General features: G+C 37.3%; 1 protein-coding gene across 2 annotated transcripts; it reads right to left on the bottom strand.

The window, feature by feature from the left end:
* Positions 1-958: 958 nt before the first annotated feature.
* On the bottom strand, positions 959-18624 carry CLEC12B (C-type lectin domain family 12 member B). 2 transcript variants are annotated; one of them, XM_002822897.4, is made up of 7 exons: positions 18581-18624; positions 9543-9762; positions 7660-7758; positions 5802-6020; positions 5136-5290; positions 4815-4930; positions 959-2209 (listed from the first exon to the last, which is right to left on the bottom strand). In XM_002822897.4, the coding sequence occupies exons 2-7, from the start codon at positions 9631-9633 to the stop codon at positions 2059-2061; spliced, it is 831 nt and encodes a 276-aa protein (XP_002822943.1). In that variant the 5' UTR covers positions 9634-9762; positions 18581-18624; the 3' UTR covers positions 959-2058. The 2 variants fall into 2 exon arrangements, with proteins under 2 accessions (XP_002822943.1, XP_063568093.1); XM_063712023.1 differs by lacking the exon at positions 18581-18624 and adding an exon at positions 10125-10254.
* Between the last annotated feature and the right edge of the window lie 486 nt (positions 18625-19110).

Genomic DNA, 19110 nt, shown 5'->3' with positions numbered 1-19110 from the left:
GATGAAACTGGAAACCACCATTCTCAGCAAACTGTTGCAAGGACAAAAAACCAAACACCGCATGTTCTCACTCATAGGTGGGAATTGAACAATGAGAACACATGGACACAGGAAGGGGAACATCACACACTGGGGACTGTTGTGGGGTGAGGGGAGAGGGGAGGGATAGCATTAGGAGATATACCTAATGCTAAATGATGAGTTAATGGATGCAGCACACCAACATGGCACATGTATGCATATGTAACAAACCTGCACGTTCTGTATATGTACCCTAAAACTTAAAGTATAATAATAAAATTAAAAAAAAAAAAGAATTTTATCTTTGTGAGAATGCCAGCGGCAAACTGCTAAAGAGAAATGAAAGAATCAAGTTTCTTCTTTAATCCATGTGTATATAACTTATGTTTGAATCCCGTATAAGAACGAAGAAACTCTGTTTACTTGAACTATGATAATTGTCTGTATTTAAAAAGTTGTGCTTAAATATATTGTTCGTAATTTTTACTAAATTTTCACACTTGACATTTTTCCTTTGTTCTAGAGTTTCTGTTGGTGCATATATAAAACATTGATTAGTTGATAATTTTAAATATTTAGAGAATAAGAAGCTACTAGATGGTATGTATGAAGTTGTAGTTTCAAAGGAGTCAAAGTATTGAAACGCATCTAACTTTGAATTTAGATTATATCAATTTTCCAGTAAATTCTAGATTTCCAATCTAGCAAAATCAGGATCAAAGGCTAATTTACCATTATTTTCTTCCTATATATAGCTATGGAACTATGTGAAGATAAATGGAAAACTACATCCTTTACCAGTATTCTGAAATCAGCAATTTTGTTCCAGGAAAAATCTTGAACCCTAGATTTACAATATTTAGTATCTAGTGTGCAGGAACACTGACAAACTATGATTCAGGAAAGGTCTAAATAATTAAAGATAATGGTTCTTATATTTTGATGTCTTCAAACGGTTTATTAGGACTTTTCTGAGGGAAACAAAATATCAATTGTAAGAGAATATATTTTTATAATAATACCCAGATTACAAAATCAATAACATCAATATTACTAATTTAAATAAATGATAAACACATAAATATTGGCTAGGGGCAGTGGCTCACACCTGTAATCCCAGCATTTTGGGAGGCAGAGGCTGGCAGATAGCTTGAGCCTAGGTGTTTGAGACCAGCCTGGGCAACATGGTAAAACCTCGTCTCCACAAAAACATACAAAAATTAGCTGAGCACGGTGTTGCATGCCTGTGGTCCCAGCTATTCGGGAGGCTGAGGTGGGAGGATGGATTGAGCCCAGGAGATTGAGGCTGCAGTGAGCCAATCACATCACAATACGACAGCCTATGCAACAGAGTGAGACAGTGTCTCAAAAAAAAAAAAAAAGTAAATATTAAATGCTTATGCCTAGATTACAAATTATCTAAATTTTAAAGATTAATAAGAATATTTTCATAGGGTTGTTGGAGAAGAAAAGTTATTTTGCAAGTGCAGTGTGACACTTAGCTGGTTCACAGTGGTACAAACATTTGCTAAAATAAAATATTTCCAAATCAGTTGATACAGTGCTGCAGCCCCAGCTACCAGGACCCTTAGCCTGGGATCCCCCAGACCTCCAAATGACCCAGCAACTATCACAACAGGCATCTCTTGGACCTTGTTCTAGTGTTGTGGCCTGTGTTTTTAAATATTTAAATATCACCCTAGTGCACACGTTACAATATAATAATAATGTAAGAAAGGAGTCTTTATTTGAGAAAGCAAAGAAATTCAGTGAAATGATTCTGAGACGATCATAGGGACATAGTATGGCTATTCCCCTTGGTCCCCAGGGATAATTTTAAGACTGAATAATAACATCAAATCAGAAGACGTCAGACAAGGAACTGGAGAATGTTCTGTTAAACAAATTCATTTGTCTGATAATGTAAATACACAGTCATTTTAAAAGCTGGTTTGGCTCTGGTACCGTAGTTTCCTCTTTCCTCATATGGGCTTACTCACAAGTCTCTTACTTCCTGGAGAATTTGGAAGAAGCATACTAATCCAAATCCTCAATCTTCATTGGGGCAGCTGTCTTCTCGCAAATCCAAAAAATTTCAGCACTACAGCGAGAAATATAGATATTTCCTTTTTGAAAATAAGCACATCCTTTGGATCCATTGATCTGGTCAAGTTCTTTAGTACTAAATCTGAAAATTAATTTAAAATTAATTATAATTTCTATATTTGAAACATGATTACTATTTAGTGCTCTCAGTTGCTCTTACAGCCAATGTCATGTATCTGAATATGGAGAGACTTCTGCCTCCACAAATCTTCAAAATCTGAAGCTGCCTAAAGCTGGCACAAAATCTGCCCAGAGCTGTCACATCTGGGTTCTTTATTTTAAGTTAATCATGATCCCAGGTAGAATTCTTTAAGAGAAATACTTAAATCCTGGACTGAGAATTTGTATTTCCTTCATAAATATGGAATTCCATTAATGAAATCTACTCAGTTCAGCTTATACTAGAAGTACTTGAAGTTCTTTGGGACCTTAATGAAGAAAAACATAAAAATAAAATCACATTCTGTTGTAAAACGTTATCACATTTTACTATGCACAAATATAACTTTTCACATAGTTATACGTATGTGGTGGGTAAAAAGAGAACAAGACAGACGTTAAAAGAGGAAATGAATGACTATATAGATATGATTCTGACAATAGTATTCACTTCCTCTGCTAAGAAATTGATGTTAATCCTGAAATAATGTCTTCAGAAAATTATACTTGTCAGATCTAAATTTTCTTTGTGCCCAACATTGTTTTTTTCTAAATGACCTGCATTACACTGCCATATTCTTTTCTTGCTTCAGGGCTAGGCTTACTAAATCTTAGCCTTGGCCTTTACTCAGTAGTCAAGGAAATGGCTATGCAATCTGGAAGCTCAGTCTCTCTAACCTGAGTTTGACATGCTGGCTTATCTGACAGCTGCATGTCTCAGGGGCCAGGGTCCGTAGGTTCCGAACCCTGCTGTGGGGGTCACCTCCTCCACACTTTGATTAAGAGTGAGTAGAGAGGCCAAGGATGATTAAAATCCCTTTGAGAAAAGGGACACATCTTAGATTCTAACATGGAATGTGTTTACATGATGTCATGGTACTACACCTGGAAACCTTCAGTCTAGTAGCAACACCTCAGATTAATATTAATCAGTTCATGCCCAATATTGCTCTTGTCACAAAAAGTAACTGTCACTTTTTTTTGTTTGTTTGTGTATTACTCTGCATGTGCTTTTTGTCATTATTATTAGTGTGAAACCAAACAAATTGACTTGATAGGATTAATAATGGTGATTAGAGAATGGGGGATTAGTGTTTGAGTAGAAATAGCCATGACGAAACATTGGGAAATGGATGAAGATAAAGTGTATCCAGGGAGAAAATAATAGACCTACCATTGTTTGTGATTTAAGGAACTGCTGAGTCACAGCTGAAGCATGGCATCTTTGACAGAAGAGAGTGATTATTATTCAGTTTAAGAAAATGTTGACAACATGCTTTAAAGAGTGAAACAGGAGGGAGGGGGGTGGATAATTATTTGTTGGGGGAGGAGGGTAGATAAAAAGCCATTATGGGTACAAATATCCTGTTAGATAGAAGAAGTAAGACCTAGTGTTTGATAGATTATTAGGGTGAATACAATTAACAATAATCTACTGTACATTTCACAATAATGAGAAAATAATAATTTGAATGCTCCTGGCATAAAGAAAAGATAAATATTTAAAGTGATAGATATCCCAATTCCACTTATTTGATCTTTACACACTATCTGAATGTATCAAATTATCACATATACCACAAAACATATGCATCTCTTATGTATCAATAAAAAATTTAAAAATCCATTAAGATGCCAATGATCTTAAATTTTATCTAATAGAAAAATACTATTATATTTAAAATATTAATACAGTTGTTTCATTTTAATGTAGTTATGATGAGAGGTATTCCTCAAAATGTTTTGTTTTATAGTCTGTGAAAGAATTTAGCAAACCTAATATCACCTTACACATTTTTGTTGACATCTATTTTTCCATAACTTTAAATAGTTAAAAAAATTGAAATTTTCCAAGTGTTATATATTCTATTTGTCCTTTAAATAGTTTCATCCAAACCCTGAAGTGGAAGGTTTAGTTCATTTTAACTCATAAAAGAAACTTGCCATATATTGTAATTGGTAAATCCTCAACATGACACTAATTGTTGAACTAATCAGTCAATTCAGTCTTACTTTTTGTTAGAAAATGGTTGACAGTTATTTGGTATAAATAAATGTGTCAATGTGTATTCTTAAGACCAGCAGCACCCTTTCGGATTGTAGGTGCTGGAGTCAGAATAGCTGAGTGACTGAGTACACAGTCCCTAAAGTGCAATTTATGAGCTGAGTGACCTCAGGCAAGTTACTTAATCTCTCTGTTATAATATTTCTACCTATAAAATGGGAATATAACAGTGCTTTCTTCAAGGGTTAATATTTATAAAATACTTTGAATGTAGTATTAGGTGTGTGTGTGTGTGTGTTAAATAAATACATTTCTACCAAAAGATAAAATTCAGTGCCTTGCTATAAATTTGTCACAGAGATGAAATGAACTATACCTTCTTTCAATATTTGTTACTGGAGCTCTTTTCTCAGTATGTTGTAATCTTCTTTTTATGTCTGTATTTATAATTCTCACAATCATTATTAATTTTCCCAGGATTCTATGGAAAGCTTGTGTTTACCCTCAATAGTTAGAAACGTACAAGGATGGAGAGGGAACAGAGCCATCTTCCCAGAACCAACTTCTGCCAGTGGAGTCCCATGATAATCCCAGCCAAAAGAACGAAAACATGAGTAATGGCTGTGACTTAAGAAAATCCTAAGAGAGAAAACAGAGAAAAAGTTTTACTTGAGCGCCACATTCCAGTTTGCAGAGTTAAGACAGATGAGAACATTCATTAAATTCATGTACTAATTCTAATTCAAGATGCACTGAATTTCCATCATGTGAATCATATATTTTATTTATTTCTCTCTCATTGTGTGGATAATGTCTATAACTAGAGAATGAGACTCAGTCCTACCTTTTCTTTCAAACTGTCTATCTTCACTAGGGTAGAGTTCTTGTCTATGCAGTCCTTTCTACTGTTAGCCCAGGTTTTCTCTTCATTTGTTGTAAAATAGTAGCAACTATTTTGGTACCATTGCCACATCTTAGGACATGGATTACATCTGTGGTCTGAAAAGGAAATTATACCCAATAATATAAACTGAATGACTCTGGAGTGACTGGAGAAGGCTTTGAAACGAAATCATGTAATTGAACAATAGGGACTGAGGGCCAGCACCCTGAAAGCATACTGCTTTAGAAGCCTCTGAAAATAAAGTGACCCCTGGTTATAGGTTGGCGCAACAGGGATTCTCTTTTCATGGCCTAGTCTTCTGACCTCAGAATTACCAGCTATGCTTTTAAGCTTTCATAGCAACATGATCACCTAGAAATTGTTAATAAAATGAGGGGTTGAAGTATCCAGATTGGTATCATTCCAAGATACTTCCCAAATTTGCCTGTGGTTTCAAAAATATTAAATGAATTTGTATATTTCCTTGCTGTCTGTAAATTTAGTGCAACATCATTAAGGTTCATTGGATGACGTAACTCTCTCAATACTCTGAGGTGGTACATGTGATCAACTTAGACCACGGTAACATATGCCATCTGACTGGTCAGCAGGTCTAAGTCTGATTACCTGAAGTATGAATGATTAGCTCTTGGCACAGTTTGATGGCCATTTGTTCCTGCCTCTTCAGTAGACTGGAGATCTGTGACTTGAGAAATTCCTCCTCCGTGGACAAGTTATTGGAGTTGCCCAGTTGCTGGGATAAGTTATCCTGCTGCTGGTGGATGGTTTTCTGAAGTTGACTCAATTTCTCTGAATCTGAGTTAATGTCATTAGATATCTGCAAAACTCCAAGATGTGACAGGAGACAAGTTCATATATTCTTCTATTCTTATAACTGTAGATAATTCTTGTGACAGAAACATTTCTTTATTGTTCAAGATTTATTAGTAGCTCTTAGTATTTGAGGTATCATGCAAGAAACAAACCAGATGCCTTTCTATTCCAAATTATTTACAGTTCTTTATAATTTTATTTACATTTTTATTATTGCACTATATTATAATAATGATTTAATAATTATATATTTCTGACATCACATCTAAGGAAGGGCCAGTCATTCTGCCACTCATTTTCATGAAATTATTTTATTTTTGTTTTATTTTATTTGGAGATAGATGATGTAATTGTTGTTTTAATGAAAACAGCATTCTTTGGGACAATGGATATCTCAAACTCTGCAGATGACCTGAGATGCTTGTTTACCAACAGAAAAAAAAAAAGCAGATCTTAATGGTACATCAGACCATTTCTGGTCATGGGTCCATGAAATATGCCCTTTTCATAAGCATTTAAGTTGCTTCATCAGCACAACAAATTTAAGAACCACTGCACCAAAAGCACTAAATTTTAGAAAAGAAATGTCACCCTTCTATATTGAACCAATGGACATATGTTATTGCATTTTCACTTAATTTTTAAATATACATTATTGGAGAAGATCAGCTGCTAATCCTCATACTGATTGACTCCAGAATATCTGTTACTGCTGCTTGAACATCATACTCCTTTTCAAAAGAGCAAGGTACATCATTAGCCTCTTTTTATGTTGACAAAGATATGTCCAAATCCTAATTATCCATTAAATCTAAAAAATTATCCATTAAATCATTAAAAAGAAATGAATGTAGCAGAGGAGACGTTAGTATCATTCAGCAAATTAACTTTCTTGACTATGAGTTCCCTGTAAGTGATTACCGTGCCAATTCACTACTCTGTATACCATATACTTAACAACCCTATAAAGTTTGTATTCTCAGGATGTTTTTCTCATTACTCAAGAACTCCCTACCATGTTCATCCCCAACTTCCCAAGGATGGGTCAGAATCAATAGAACGTTCCTTTGTGGCTGTGGTGCTTGAGAGTGGAGCTTCCATTGTCATGTGGAGATGATTCAACTCTCTTACTTGGTAAGGTGTATCAGGCCACTCTTCCTCTTTGTTTATATGTCTTTCTCAATCATAGAAATCCGGCTGTTGCTGCTACTTGGAAGATTTCTCTCCACTAGAGAAGTCTCATGTAATCAGACTGAGCCTAGTCTAGTGCTAAGTCTTCCAGGTAAATAAAATAGCATGCACTGCCTTCAATACATACTTCTTGACTTTATTTCTCAGCATTGGAATGATAAGTGAATGTGTGTCTAGGCAGAAAAGAGGCTCTTTATTCTAATGAATAACTAGAAACAAAGAGTCTTTGTCTAAGTCCAGTTTAGCTTATCAAGATAAAACAATGAATTTAGAACCAAATCCTGATAATGTCTTTTGCCGGTTTTTTGGGAAGATATGATGAATAGGAGAGATATGAGACAGCAGAAAAGTATCAGACGATTCAGGATGCTAGGACCCATCTACAATCCAAGCTGAAAGTACATGGTTTACAAATATGTTTTCTAGTTGCCTTTGTTGGGTTCGATGCTGATATACTTACACATCATCCCCAATGTCACCAGCCCAATCAGCAACATCAGGCAAAGAGTTAGCAGACCCAGGGCAGCGTGACGCCAAATGGGAGATGGAGCTGGATGCCCTGGAGAAAGCCAACAGAGCAATCAGCAAACAGAACTGCTTTGTGCTTGTTTCACTTTGGTTTGTTTATTTCTCCCACTTAGGGAGCTTCCCGATACTAATGTTTCTTTCTTGCTTCTTTAATGCCCTCATTTAGAAAATACCTGATATGAAGTGCAATGAGGATGCCATCCTTGGTTCCCCTCCATTTCTCCACCGCTATCCTTCACTTTAAGAGGAAGCTTCTCCTAATTTCAAGGTTTTTGTTTTACATCATTACTCACTTTTCTTCCTCAAGTTTATTGAATTCATAAATGAGAGATCTAAAAACTGCTTTTCTGGATGATGCTGACAGTAGGAGACACCTGAAGCTTTGAGCTCAAAAGTCTCTATAAGGCAGATGTTCTGTCTGCCTTGTGAAAGTGGATTCTGCTTTTTAAAGTATCTTTTACCTGTTAACAATAACTTATCTATTATTCATGCTATTTATCACCTAATAAATCATGAATGAATACTGAATGAAAGAAGGAAAGAATGTGCAGTCTAACCTACAAACAGCAGAATAGACCAGAAAGCCGTTAGCATCCTACTCGTTGCTGTTGTTTAAAATATCAATGGTTGTCATATTTTCCTTAGCTTCCTATCCCTTGATTTAGGTCCAAACAACATCTAGCGCAATGTTTTAGATATAGCATGACAGACTCTAGGTACACTATGATATGCACCATATCCACACCTTGCTTTTTCATCACAGGTTAGAATTAGAATTAAAAAGTAAAACAAAACAAGGCAAAAACGTGTAACCACATTAATTAGACATATGGAAAGTCTATTCCCATTGGCTTTTTGTAAATATCCTTCCCTCAAATGTCATGCACCACACAAAATGTAAAGATAAATCTAGATGGCAGGAGAAAGTAGTTCAGATGACTGACATGATTCAGGAGAACCTGGATAGTTAACATATCTGAAAATAAGAGATGTGATCTTATGTATTAAATCAGAGTCTTGACCACGGAGACTACTATTTTTCCAATTAGGCATAAGAGAATGAGCTGAAGACCAGCACTGAGTCTGGGCTTCCCCACATAGCAGTTGTGTGAGCTTGCTTAAGTTATCTAATTTCTCTCACCCTCAGTTTTTTCATCTATGTAATGGAGAAAATACTAATATTCGAATATTATTGTGAATTGTCATTACAATTATATCTGTATATAATGTACATAAAATACTACCCAGATACTATTATTACTGGTTCAACATTACAAATTATACTCAGATTTCAACTACCCTAAAATTTGAAAAAATACTGACAAAAGAAAAACTAGCTCTGATCCATTTCTAATCCACTCACTCATCTTCCAATTTTCTCTTAAGTAACTTACATCATCTAAAAGAAAAATGTCCTCTACCTTCTCTATTTTAGAAGCCTCCAATCTGGTTTCTGAAAGAATATCCTCCTGGCATCTCTAACAAGGTATAAATATCAAGGATTATGTTCATAAAAAGAAATGTCTAATTCCCCAAGCTCAGTTTCTGGCATGTGCAGTCAGAATTTTTCACTAAAACACAGAGCTTCCTGAAACATAGTGATATCACACAATTTTAAAGAGGTTCTGAAAGCCACATATTTTCACTTCAACCTTGGCAACACTCACTCTTCTAATACATTCCACAACTATTTGTCCCCGTTTTGGAGATTTCACACCACACTGTCTTTAACGCCAGTATTAAAGCTGGCACCTCAAAGCATTTAACACCTGTCCACTTCCCCAAGGACACAGCTGGTGTTCTCTGAATTCCTACCTCTTTTTCTTAGGTTATTTCCATCTCGGTTATTCCTTGCTCCAGCAGAATCCTGAAATGTGAGTGTCGCGTAGGTCACTTCTTCAGACATTGTAGAAGAAAACACTACTTTATCGAATTAATGTTTCATTATCTTGAGGCCTGGGAACAGCATGTCTTTTTCTAGGCTGGGAGCTTTGATATAGTCACTCAGCTGACCCAGACACACTCTACTGCCCATCTGTAAGAGAAGAATGACAATTTGTTTCTCTGCAGAGAAAGTGAGAAAAGTCAAATATTCTCCTTAGAAATATTCTTATTAGAATGTTACAGATCTCAAACTGTCCGCTCTGTCAGAACCGTTTCTTGTTGCGCAGCAAAGAAGGGGTGCTTGGAGGCAGAGCAGGAGGAACATGAGGGAATTCCCATGATACTTGGGGTAGAAGATGCTCTGAAAGTTTCAGAAAAGAGTCAGGTTGTCTTCTTTACATCTATCTAAGTCTAGCTAATCTGCCTGGAGATATTGGTTCTAGTTTATTCTCAGCCACATTAGATATCAAGCAGAGAGACACACATTAAGACAGAAAGAGCTGTGCCACACACCTGGCTGCTATTATAGAAAATTCAAACGTGTGTGTGTGTGTGTGTGTGTGTGTGTGTGTGAGAGAGAGAGAGAGAGAGAGAGAGAGAGAGAGACATGGTGTTGGTAATGGGGCATGGAGAAGAAATTGATGGCTACTTAGCTACTTAACGTGAGTGTGAATGGGAGTGCCCTCTTCTGGCATGGTTGGGAAAGTTCCTAACAGAGCAACAACCCTGGGATAATCCTGCAGACAGCAAGGAATACACAGGACAAGATTTTAAAAAGATAACTACCTGAAGTTTCAGGGAAGCGAAAGTGAAAAAAGCAGGCCGATGCTAGAGAGAAAGACACCGGCACATGGTAAGGTGTTTTTGGTTTTAGTTTGTTTGTCTGTCTTTCAGTCATTCCTGCAGGGTAGCAGAACTCTTATAGAAAGCATGCTGTATTTCTGGACTACAAAATCAGATGATGCTGTGTGGGACAACCATAGCCACAAACAGTGCTGAAATAATTGGATATCCATACAACTACTGGATAATGGGGATCTCTAGAGTGTCTTTAGGACTCGAAGCCTCTTTAAACTTCTATTTATTTACATTTTTAAAAAACTTAATAAAATAACCAATCTCTATTTTCTCTCGCTTAGGTCTAAAAACGCTCTGAAAAGATGCATTCAGTAAAACTGAACTAAACTCACTGCGCAAAGCATTCTCACTGAGATATTATTAATTTCAACAACATAACATGAGCAATAAAGAGTTGACAATTTGTATAAAGAGTATTCTATTATCTGGAAGAACAGGAGAAAAACAACATGTTGCACATGTAGTTGGTCATAGGATTTATAGCCATAGGATTTACATACACCTTAAAGAATTGAATCTACTTCTAATCCCACCATAACTTTTCATTAAACTTACTAACTTATATAACAAAATAAATTGTTGTTAAGGATCTGCAGGAGGTAGAGTAACAGCCCCCAATGACTCCCATGTTCTAATCCTCAGAACCTCTGAATATGGCGGCTCACCTTGGTAAAAGGGACATTTCAGATACCATTATGGTTTTTTAATAGTGTAACTGATAAAATAAGCTACAGAGATGCTGTAAGTTTTGAAGGTTACAGACCTTGAGATGAGAAAATTACCCTGGATTATCTGAGTAGATGCAATTTAATTACTTGCGTCCTTAAAAAGGGAGAGTATTTCTTAGATGTGGTCAGAGAATGATGTGACCAAAACAAAGAAAAGAACTCTCAGGGACCTGCAATATTGCTAGCTGAAGAGGGAGGAAGGGAGCCAGGAGCCAATGAATTTGGGCTAGATGATAGAAAGGTAATAAGGAAACAGTGTTTCCCACAGAGCCTTTAGAAAGAAATACATCCCTGACGAGAGCCTTGATTTTAGCCCAATGAGACTCATGTCAGACTTTTAATCTGCAGAGCCTTAAGATAATACATTTGTGGTAACTTGTTACAGTAGCAATATGTAGTCAATACAGAACCCATGAAAATATAGGGTGGGGGGGAGCGCTATACATGAGTGATGAAATTAAAGAATCTCCTCTAAAGCTTGCCTTCGGGGAGAGGCAGAAGATTGGATAATTGTACTTAGGGGAAGGATTTGGTATGGGTTTTGTGGTTTCAGATGACTGGAGAGTGATCTAATACTTCCAAGGTTCATGTCTGTGTGGAGATTATCTTAGTCAAAGGTGTCCAGCGTGAGGTGCACTCACCCCACAGGTGTGAAGCAGGTGCAGAAAGGTAATGTGAAAACTTTCTCTTTAGGAACATTGTGCATGATCTCTAAACACCTAAATGTACAGATGTTGCTTGTTCATGTTTTTTTGTTTTTGTTTTTTTCAAATTGAGGAAATAATCAAAAAAATGTTTGGAGGCTCTAAGTCATATATCAACAAAACTCCACTATCAAAAATATCGAAACAAATAATAAATCTATGCTTATGTTTACTGTTCTAGGTGAATTAAGAAAAGGCAGAGACCACTGACATGAGGACCAGTTTAGATAGGTGATTACGAAAATAAGAAAGTAAGAATGGTTTTCCATCTCTGTTCTGGTCCGTGTCTGGAGTTGGTTCCTGCGGTGGGTTCGTGGTCTCGCTGACTTCAAGAATGAAGCAGTGGACCTTTGCGATCAGTGTCACAGCTCTTAAAGATGGCAGGGACCCAAACAGTGAGCAATAGCAACGTTTACTGTGAAGCGCGAAAGGACAAAGCTACCACAGCGTGGAAGGGGACCCCAACGGGTTGCTGCTGCTGGCTGGGGTGGCCAGCTTTTGTTCTCTTATTGTTCCCTTCCATGTTCCGTTTCTATCCTATCAGACTGCCCTTTTTTCAATCCTGATCGCAATTGGCTACTTTTAGAATCCTGCTGATTGGTACATTTTACAGAGTGATGATTGGTGCGTTTTACAGCGTGCTGATTGGTGCGTTTTACATGGCGCTGATTGGTGCGTTTTACAATCCTCTTGTAAGACGGGAAAGTTCCCTGAGTCCCCACTGGATCCAGGAAGTCAGCTGGCCTCACCTCTCATAACTTTCACCAGATTTTGCAAAAACTGGGTTTTCATCCTCATTTCCTTAATTCTTTCATATACCTTAAAGTTTCCTAACAAAGTATTAACTTCTCACTATCCATGAAATGATGCTTAGCTTGAACAATGATGAAGAATGTCACCTGATTCCTAATTATTTCTAAGAGAAAGAAGATTGATAACACTTCTCACATACTTTCTATTATTATGATCCAAAAAGCTATATCATCTATCATTATTAGTGTATTATCATATTCATTTAGACATTTCTGTATATACTTTTCTCCCTTAAAACCTTACAGCATCTCTGTAGCTTATTTTACCAGTTACACTATTAAAAAACTCACTTTGTTGCAGTAATTTACCAAATTCTCCTTATTTCTTCATTATTTTTTCAACTATCTTAAATCTTATTGACCTCTACTCCTATCATGATTATCATCAGTGATTTTGACATTGAGGGTGGTGATAATTCCAGTACTATGGACTCTCAGTTCTTGAATTTGCCTCCAATAACCTTACCCACACTCAGAAATCAGTTGCTCACACACACAAAAATCAGTCACCCACTAGATGATCCTAGTTTAGAGCTATGCTATTCACCATAGTAATCACTAGGCATATAATTGCTATTTAAACCTAAATTGATTAAAATTAAATAAAATTTAAAATTTATTTCCTAGGTCACACTAGTCATACTTCAGGTACTTAACAGCCACAGGTGGCATTGGCTACACAATTGGACAGTGCAGGTAAATAACATTTCCATTATTAGCAACATGGCTATTGAACAGCACTGCACTAGAGTGCAGACAATTTCATTTCCAATATGAGAAATTCTTCCATGATCTGTTTCAGATATTTCACCCTCTGACCTCCACCTCCTATGTTTCCAGCCCACTCTCTCCAGGGATTCTACACTCTACAGTATTTCAATGCCCACTGAGATAGCAACTTCACTGACCATGCCACCTTTTCGTTGTTGTCAATCCCTCATGTCTCATTGCCTATTATACCTAGCATGCACCACTTAGCAGGGCCAATTATAAAAATCATTTTTTTACACACAGCTACAACTTCCTTGCTTACCTCTTCATTCATCATAAGCATCTAGAAAATGCAGCTTGGTTAAATCCAACCCTACCTGCTCTGTGCATACATTCAAGTAGCTGAATGTGACCATATTAACTGGTTTTATCTTACGTTTTTGAAATGTAACTTCTCAGCACTCTTACAATCTGTTCTGCAAATCTCCTAAAAGATTATTCCCAATCTCTTTTTCTTTCTCAAACTCTCAAATTTCTTTCTGTCTTCTCTTTCTACAAACTAAATGGATAACCTGGCTTTTCCATTAACATTATCTTAAGAAAAAAAAATTCAGAAAGAAGTTTTCTGTGTTTCACTAGTCAAATATACCAAAACATCTACATCAGTATATAAGGTAGTATTCTTTTCAACAGTGGTTAAATTGTGCTACCTCATCTAAGATCAATCTCCATCTGTGTATTAAAATCCATCCACCTATCTCCTTAAATATTTCAAGCTTATAATTTTCCTTCTTTTTTTCTTTCTGACACTATCAATTTTTCCATTTTTTTATCTCTACTTGTTCACTTACGTTCACTTCCCAAGATGATATAATATCTCCTATGTTAAAACAAGCAAAAGCCATCTTTTGTTCACTGTGACACCATACACATGATCACTCCATTTCTCTAATTTTCTTAACAACAAATGGGTTCAAAAATTTCTCTATGATCTTCCCAAACCTATTCTAATTAGGCTTTTTCCTTCACTATTTATTTTTTAATTTTTATTCTTTCTTTTTTTTTATTGAGACGGAGTCTCGCTCTGTGGCCCAGGCTGGAGTGTAGTGGCAAGATCTCGGCTCATTGCAAGCTCCACCTCCCGGGTTCACGCCATTCTCCTGCCTCAGCCTCCCGAGTAGCTGGGACTACGGGTGTCCGCCACCACGCCCGGCTAATTTTTTGTATATTTAGTAGAGACGGGGTTTCACCGTGTTAGCCAGGATGGTCTCTATTTCCTGACCTCGTGATCCGTCCCCCTCGGCCTCCCAAAGTGCTAGGATTACAGGCGTGAGCCACCACAACCAGCCCTTCCTTCACTATTTCTATAAAAACACTCCTGCTAAAGTCAACATTACCTCAATATAAACACATCCAATGGCTAGTTCTCATGATTTATCTTACACATAGTATAAACAGAATTTTAAATAACTGATTATTCACTTTTCATAACAAACTTTCTTCTCCAAAATACTTTGTTCCCTAGGACACTATTCTCTTGGTTTTCCTTTTGCTTCACTCACAACCCAATCCTCCCTCAGACTAACTGATTCTTCTTTAAATTAATTTAAGATGTTGTTGTGTCCTAGAGTTCAATTCCTGGTCTTCTTTTTTTTTTTTTTTTTTTAAAGAAAAACTTATCCTGGAATGAACAAAATTGGATAGTACCCAGAGAATGGCAGAATGGGAATTAATTTCTTATAGATTCATGATTTGAGATAACAGCCATACATTGATAATGTCCAAAAATTGTTATCTCCATACCAGTGCTTGATCTACAGGACCACATATCTGACTGGATTCTTGGCATATTCACTTTGATATATTATAGGATTTTCTAACTTAACACATAAAAAATGGGTACCTTTTCCCAATGTGTTTCTTCATCTTAATAAATGTACACTCCATACGTACAGTTTCTCAGCTAAAAACTTGGAATCACCTTTGACATTTCTTGCTGCTCTCACATGAATTAAACCTGTCAGAAAATATTGTTCACCTTGGAAAATATGGAAACACAGTAATTAAATGTGGAGGTATTATTGATTTAGAAGACTTTAAAAGAAATATTGAGTTAACATGACAGAAGGATTCATTCTCACTCTGTTCTTTCTGTTCTCACATTTCGTGCCTATTTCAGAGGACACTTTTAAAGTGGGGTTTAAATGGGAAAGTACCCAGAGAATGGCAAGAATGACAATTCATTCAGAATTATTTACAAAAAAGAAATAGGGAAAAGTGAAGATGAAAGCCAGGAAACAAAAATAAACTAAAAGCAGAAGGAAAATAAATGGCCACAAGGAGGAGACAGAGGATGGATATAGGACGGAATTTATTTCACAATGTAGTAATATATTTACCCAATCAGGTGAATATACCTGACCAGCATAATAAAATATCCCAATTAAAATGAAGCACTATGAAGACAGACGAATTGATTCAAATCCTGGAGCAACACTTACTTGCCCTGTGGCTTTCGGCAAGTTACTGAACCTCTGTGCTTTATTTTTCTTAATAGTAAATCTGTCATAAGTTTAATTCCTGCCACAAATATAACTGCTAAAAGCATAGAAAGAGCAAGAAATGGCAGCTGTCATCGTAGAAGTAACTTTGGATTATTCTGGATTACATTAAAAATGGAAGAAACCTGGGCAATTGTCCAAGCACTGACAGTGAAGCTTAAACAAACCGGTCCTCTTGAGCACAACCAGGGTCTGTTCGAGCCTGTCCAGAAGAACTCGATTATATCACTTTTCTTCATTCATAACACTTTCCATGATATACAATTATCTTGATCTTTGCTTTCTATGTTTCTTTACTATCTGTGCTGACCACTCTCTGCTATAATATAAGCTAAATGCTTGTATGATTCATTAACCATTGATCCCCAGAAAATAGAATTGTGCCTTGGACATCTGCAGTGATCAATAAACATATGTTCAAATAAATGATTAATTAATAGTCCCTGCCATGGAGTTTTATAGTAATTTTAATTGGAAAGTACAATAGTAGATATACTTAACATTCTGTGAATCCTTAATTCAAATATACTAGATCATTTCACTTTCTCTTTGATACAGACAAGAGACAGGGAAATACTGGGTAGAAGAGGGTTGTTCCTACCACACACCGGGGCCTGTCATGGGGTCGGGGGAAGGGGGAGGGATAGCATTAGGAGATACACCTAATGTAAATGACGAGTTAATGGGTGCAGCACACCAACATGGCACATGTATACATATGTAACAAACCTGCACGCTGTGCATATGTACCCTAGAACTTGAAGTATTTTATATATATACACATATATATATATACATATATATATGTGTATATATATATATAAAGAAGAGAGTGGTTACCTGGCACGTGCCCCACCCTTAAGCTGGGAGACTGGCAGCTCCAAATGGGGACAGACATTCCTGTTTTCATGCCCCAAAAAGTTGCCTTTTGGCCTGCCATGCCCCCTATTCTGTACCCGTATAAACCCTGAACTCCAGGCTCCAGATCAGATGAGCAGACAAGGACATGAGAAGATAAGCAGATGAAAGGTGGAATGACGTGACAGAGAAGGAGAGAAGAGGAGGAACTTCTGAACGCCAAGAGGAGTTTGGCTGGGAGTGGTCAGAGAGTAGTTTGGCTGTTGGATGGCCAAACTCCAGAGGAAGATCACCTTCCCATTTCACCCACCTTCCAGCTCCCCATTCATCCCACTAGGAGCCACATCCACAACTCAGTAAAACCCCCACATTCATCCTTTGAGTTCATGTGTGACCCGTTTCTTCTGGGATGCTGGACAAGAGCTTGGAATACAGAAAGCTGTCACACTGGCCCTCTGCCCTTGAGAAAAGGCCGAGGAGTCACTGAGCTGGTTAACACTTAAGTGTCTGCAGATGGCAGAGCTAAAAGAGCATTGTAACACTGGGGTTCCAGGCACCCACCCCTAGACACTACAGTGGGGCCACAGCCCAAAGTGCCCACCCCAGCTCCTGCACCTGCCCGTCTGCATGCTCTCCCTCCCACAAGGGATTTGAGCTCATGACAGTCAAACAGACAGACACACCCCTGTCACATACCCTGCTAGCGGGGCCAGACCTCTCCCATTTCACCTTAATCACACTATTTCCCTCAATCACACTGGGTGGACTAGATGAGATTAGATGGTACTGCTTATTTTTTATTTTTTATTTCTTTTTGAGATGGTCTGGCTCTGACACCCAGGCTGGACTGCAATGGCACAATTTTGGCTTATTGCAACCTCTGCCTCCTGGGCTCAAGTGAAACTTCCACCTTAGCCTCCCAAGTAGCTGGGACTACAGGCACACACCACCATGCCCAGCTAATTTTTGTATTTTTTTGGTAGAGGAAGGGTTGCAGCATGTTGCTCAGGCTGGTCTCATACTCCTGAGCTCAAGCAATCTTCCTACCTCGGCCTCCCAACGTGTTGGGATTACAGGAGTGAGCTAGCATGCCTGACGCCTGGTATCGCTTTTTACAAGAGGTATATGTATTCAAACTTCCTGACCTTTATTCAGATGTTTGCCCTGCCTGAAAAACATTGCCTTCTCCTTTCTCCTCTTAGTCACCTGCCTGAAAAACATCGCCTTCTCCTTTCTCCTCTTAGTCACCTGCCTGAAAAACATTGCCTTCTCCTTTCTCCTCTTAGTCAATATTTACCTTTTCTTCAAATATTAATGTAAATCTTAATCCAATTGATTGTTATTTATTATTTAACTTTTTACTTACATATGTTTCGTATACATATGCCTGATCAACTTTGCGGTATGACTGCAGACTAACACATTTTTTCCTTCAGTTTCCCTACTGTTTGTAACAAAACCTCTGCTGTAATTTTGGTCTGATAGTTATTAATTGTTTAGTTTATTAACTTTAAAAAAAGATCATTTCACTTTGAAATCCACATGTTTAAGCTTTCTGTAAATGAAGGAGAAAATATTAATTATGCTTTTTTATGACAGGAAATCCTACCATTTCCAAATTAAACAGTATTTAGTATTTGTGGAAAGCCTGGTAAGTCAAAGGCGAACAGCTTTAGTTTAAAAGTGGTATACATTAAAAAGTCTGTGAATAGCTATCACCAGTTGCAAAATACTCACTTCCTTTTGTTTCTGTCTGGAATCATTATTATAACACCCACAGTGGTCAACATCTTGTTGTCTTTCTCTTTTACACATATTTTACACGTGTAAAATATATACAGGCCATCCCTGTATATTGATCAGTCTTAACCACAATGTTATGTATTCCACTAATTTTCATTCTTACTGCATGTACTCCTTGTCATTGTTATTAGCGTCTTTAACTCATTCTTCAGCCATAAACATAGATAATGGAGTCTATGAAAGACATCATAATGTAGTGGAAAGAATTTAGAAACCGGATAAATGGTACTACTTTTTACAAGAAGCATGATGATTAAAAAGTTCCTCAAATTGCCGGGGGCGGTGGCTCACACCTGTAATCCCAGCACTTGGGAAGGCCGAGGCGGGCGGATCATGAGGTCAGGAGATCGAGATCATCCTGGCTAACGCGGTGAAACCCCGTCTCTACTAAAAATACAAAAAATTAGCCGGCCGTAGTGGCGGGCGCCGGTAGTCCCAGCTACTCAGGAGGCTGAGGCCCGAGA

This window comes from Pongo abelii, chromosome 10 (assembly GCF_028885655.2).
Source record: "Pongo abelii isolate AG06213 chromosome 10, NHGRI_mPonAbe1-v2.0_pri, whole genome shotgun sequence".
Classification (NCBI taxonomy): domain Eukaryota; kingdom Metazoa; phylum Chordata; class Mammalia; order Primates; family Hominidae; genus Pongo; species Pongo abelii.
This window is presented reverse-complemented; position numbering and strand designations above follow the sequence as displayed.

What these genes read in the sequence shown, in the direction of transcription:
- CLEC12B (XM_002822897.4), bottom strand. Translation starts at nt 9,633, where the DNA reads ATGTCTGAAGAAGTGACCTACGCGACACTCACATTTCAGGATTCTGCT. An exon ending in GCTAATCATTCATACTTCAG is followed by an intron (nt 5,291 to 5,801) that starts GTAATCAGACTT and finishes TTTCCTTTTCAG; the next exon opens with ACCACAGATGTAATCCATGT. An exon ending in TCTGTTCCCTCTCCATCCTT is followed by an intron (nt 2,210 to 4,814) that starts GTACGTTTCTAA and finishes ATTAATTTTCAG; the next exon opens with ATTTAGTACTAAAGAACTTG.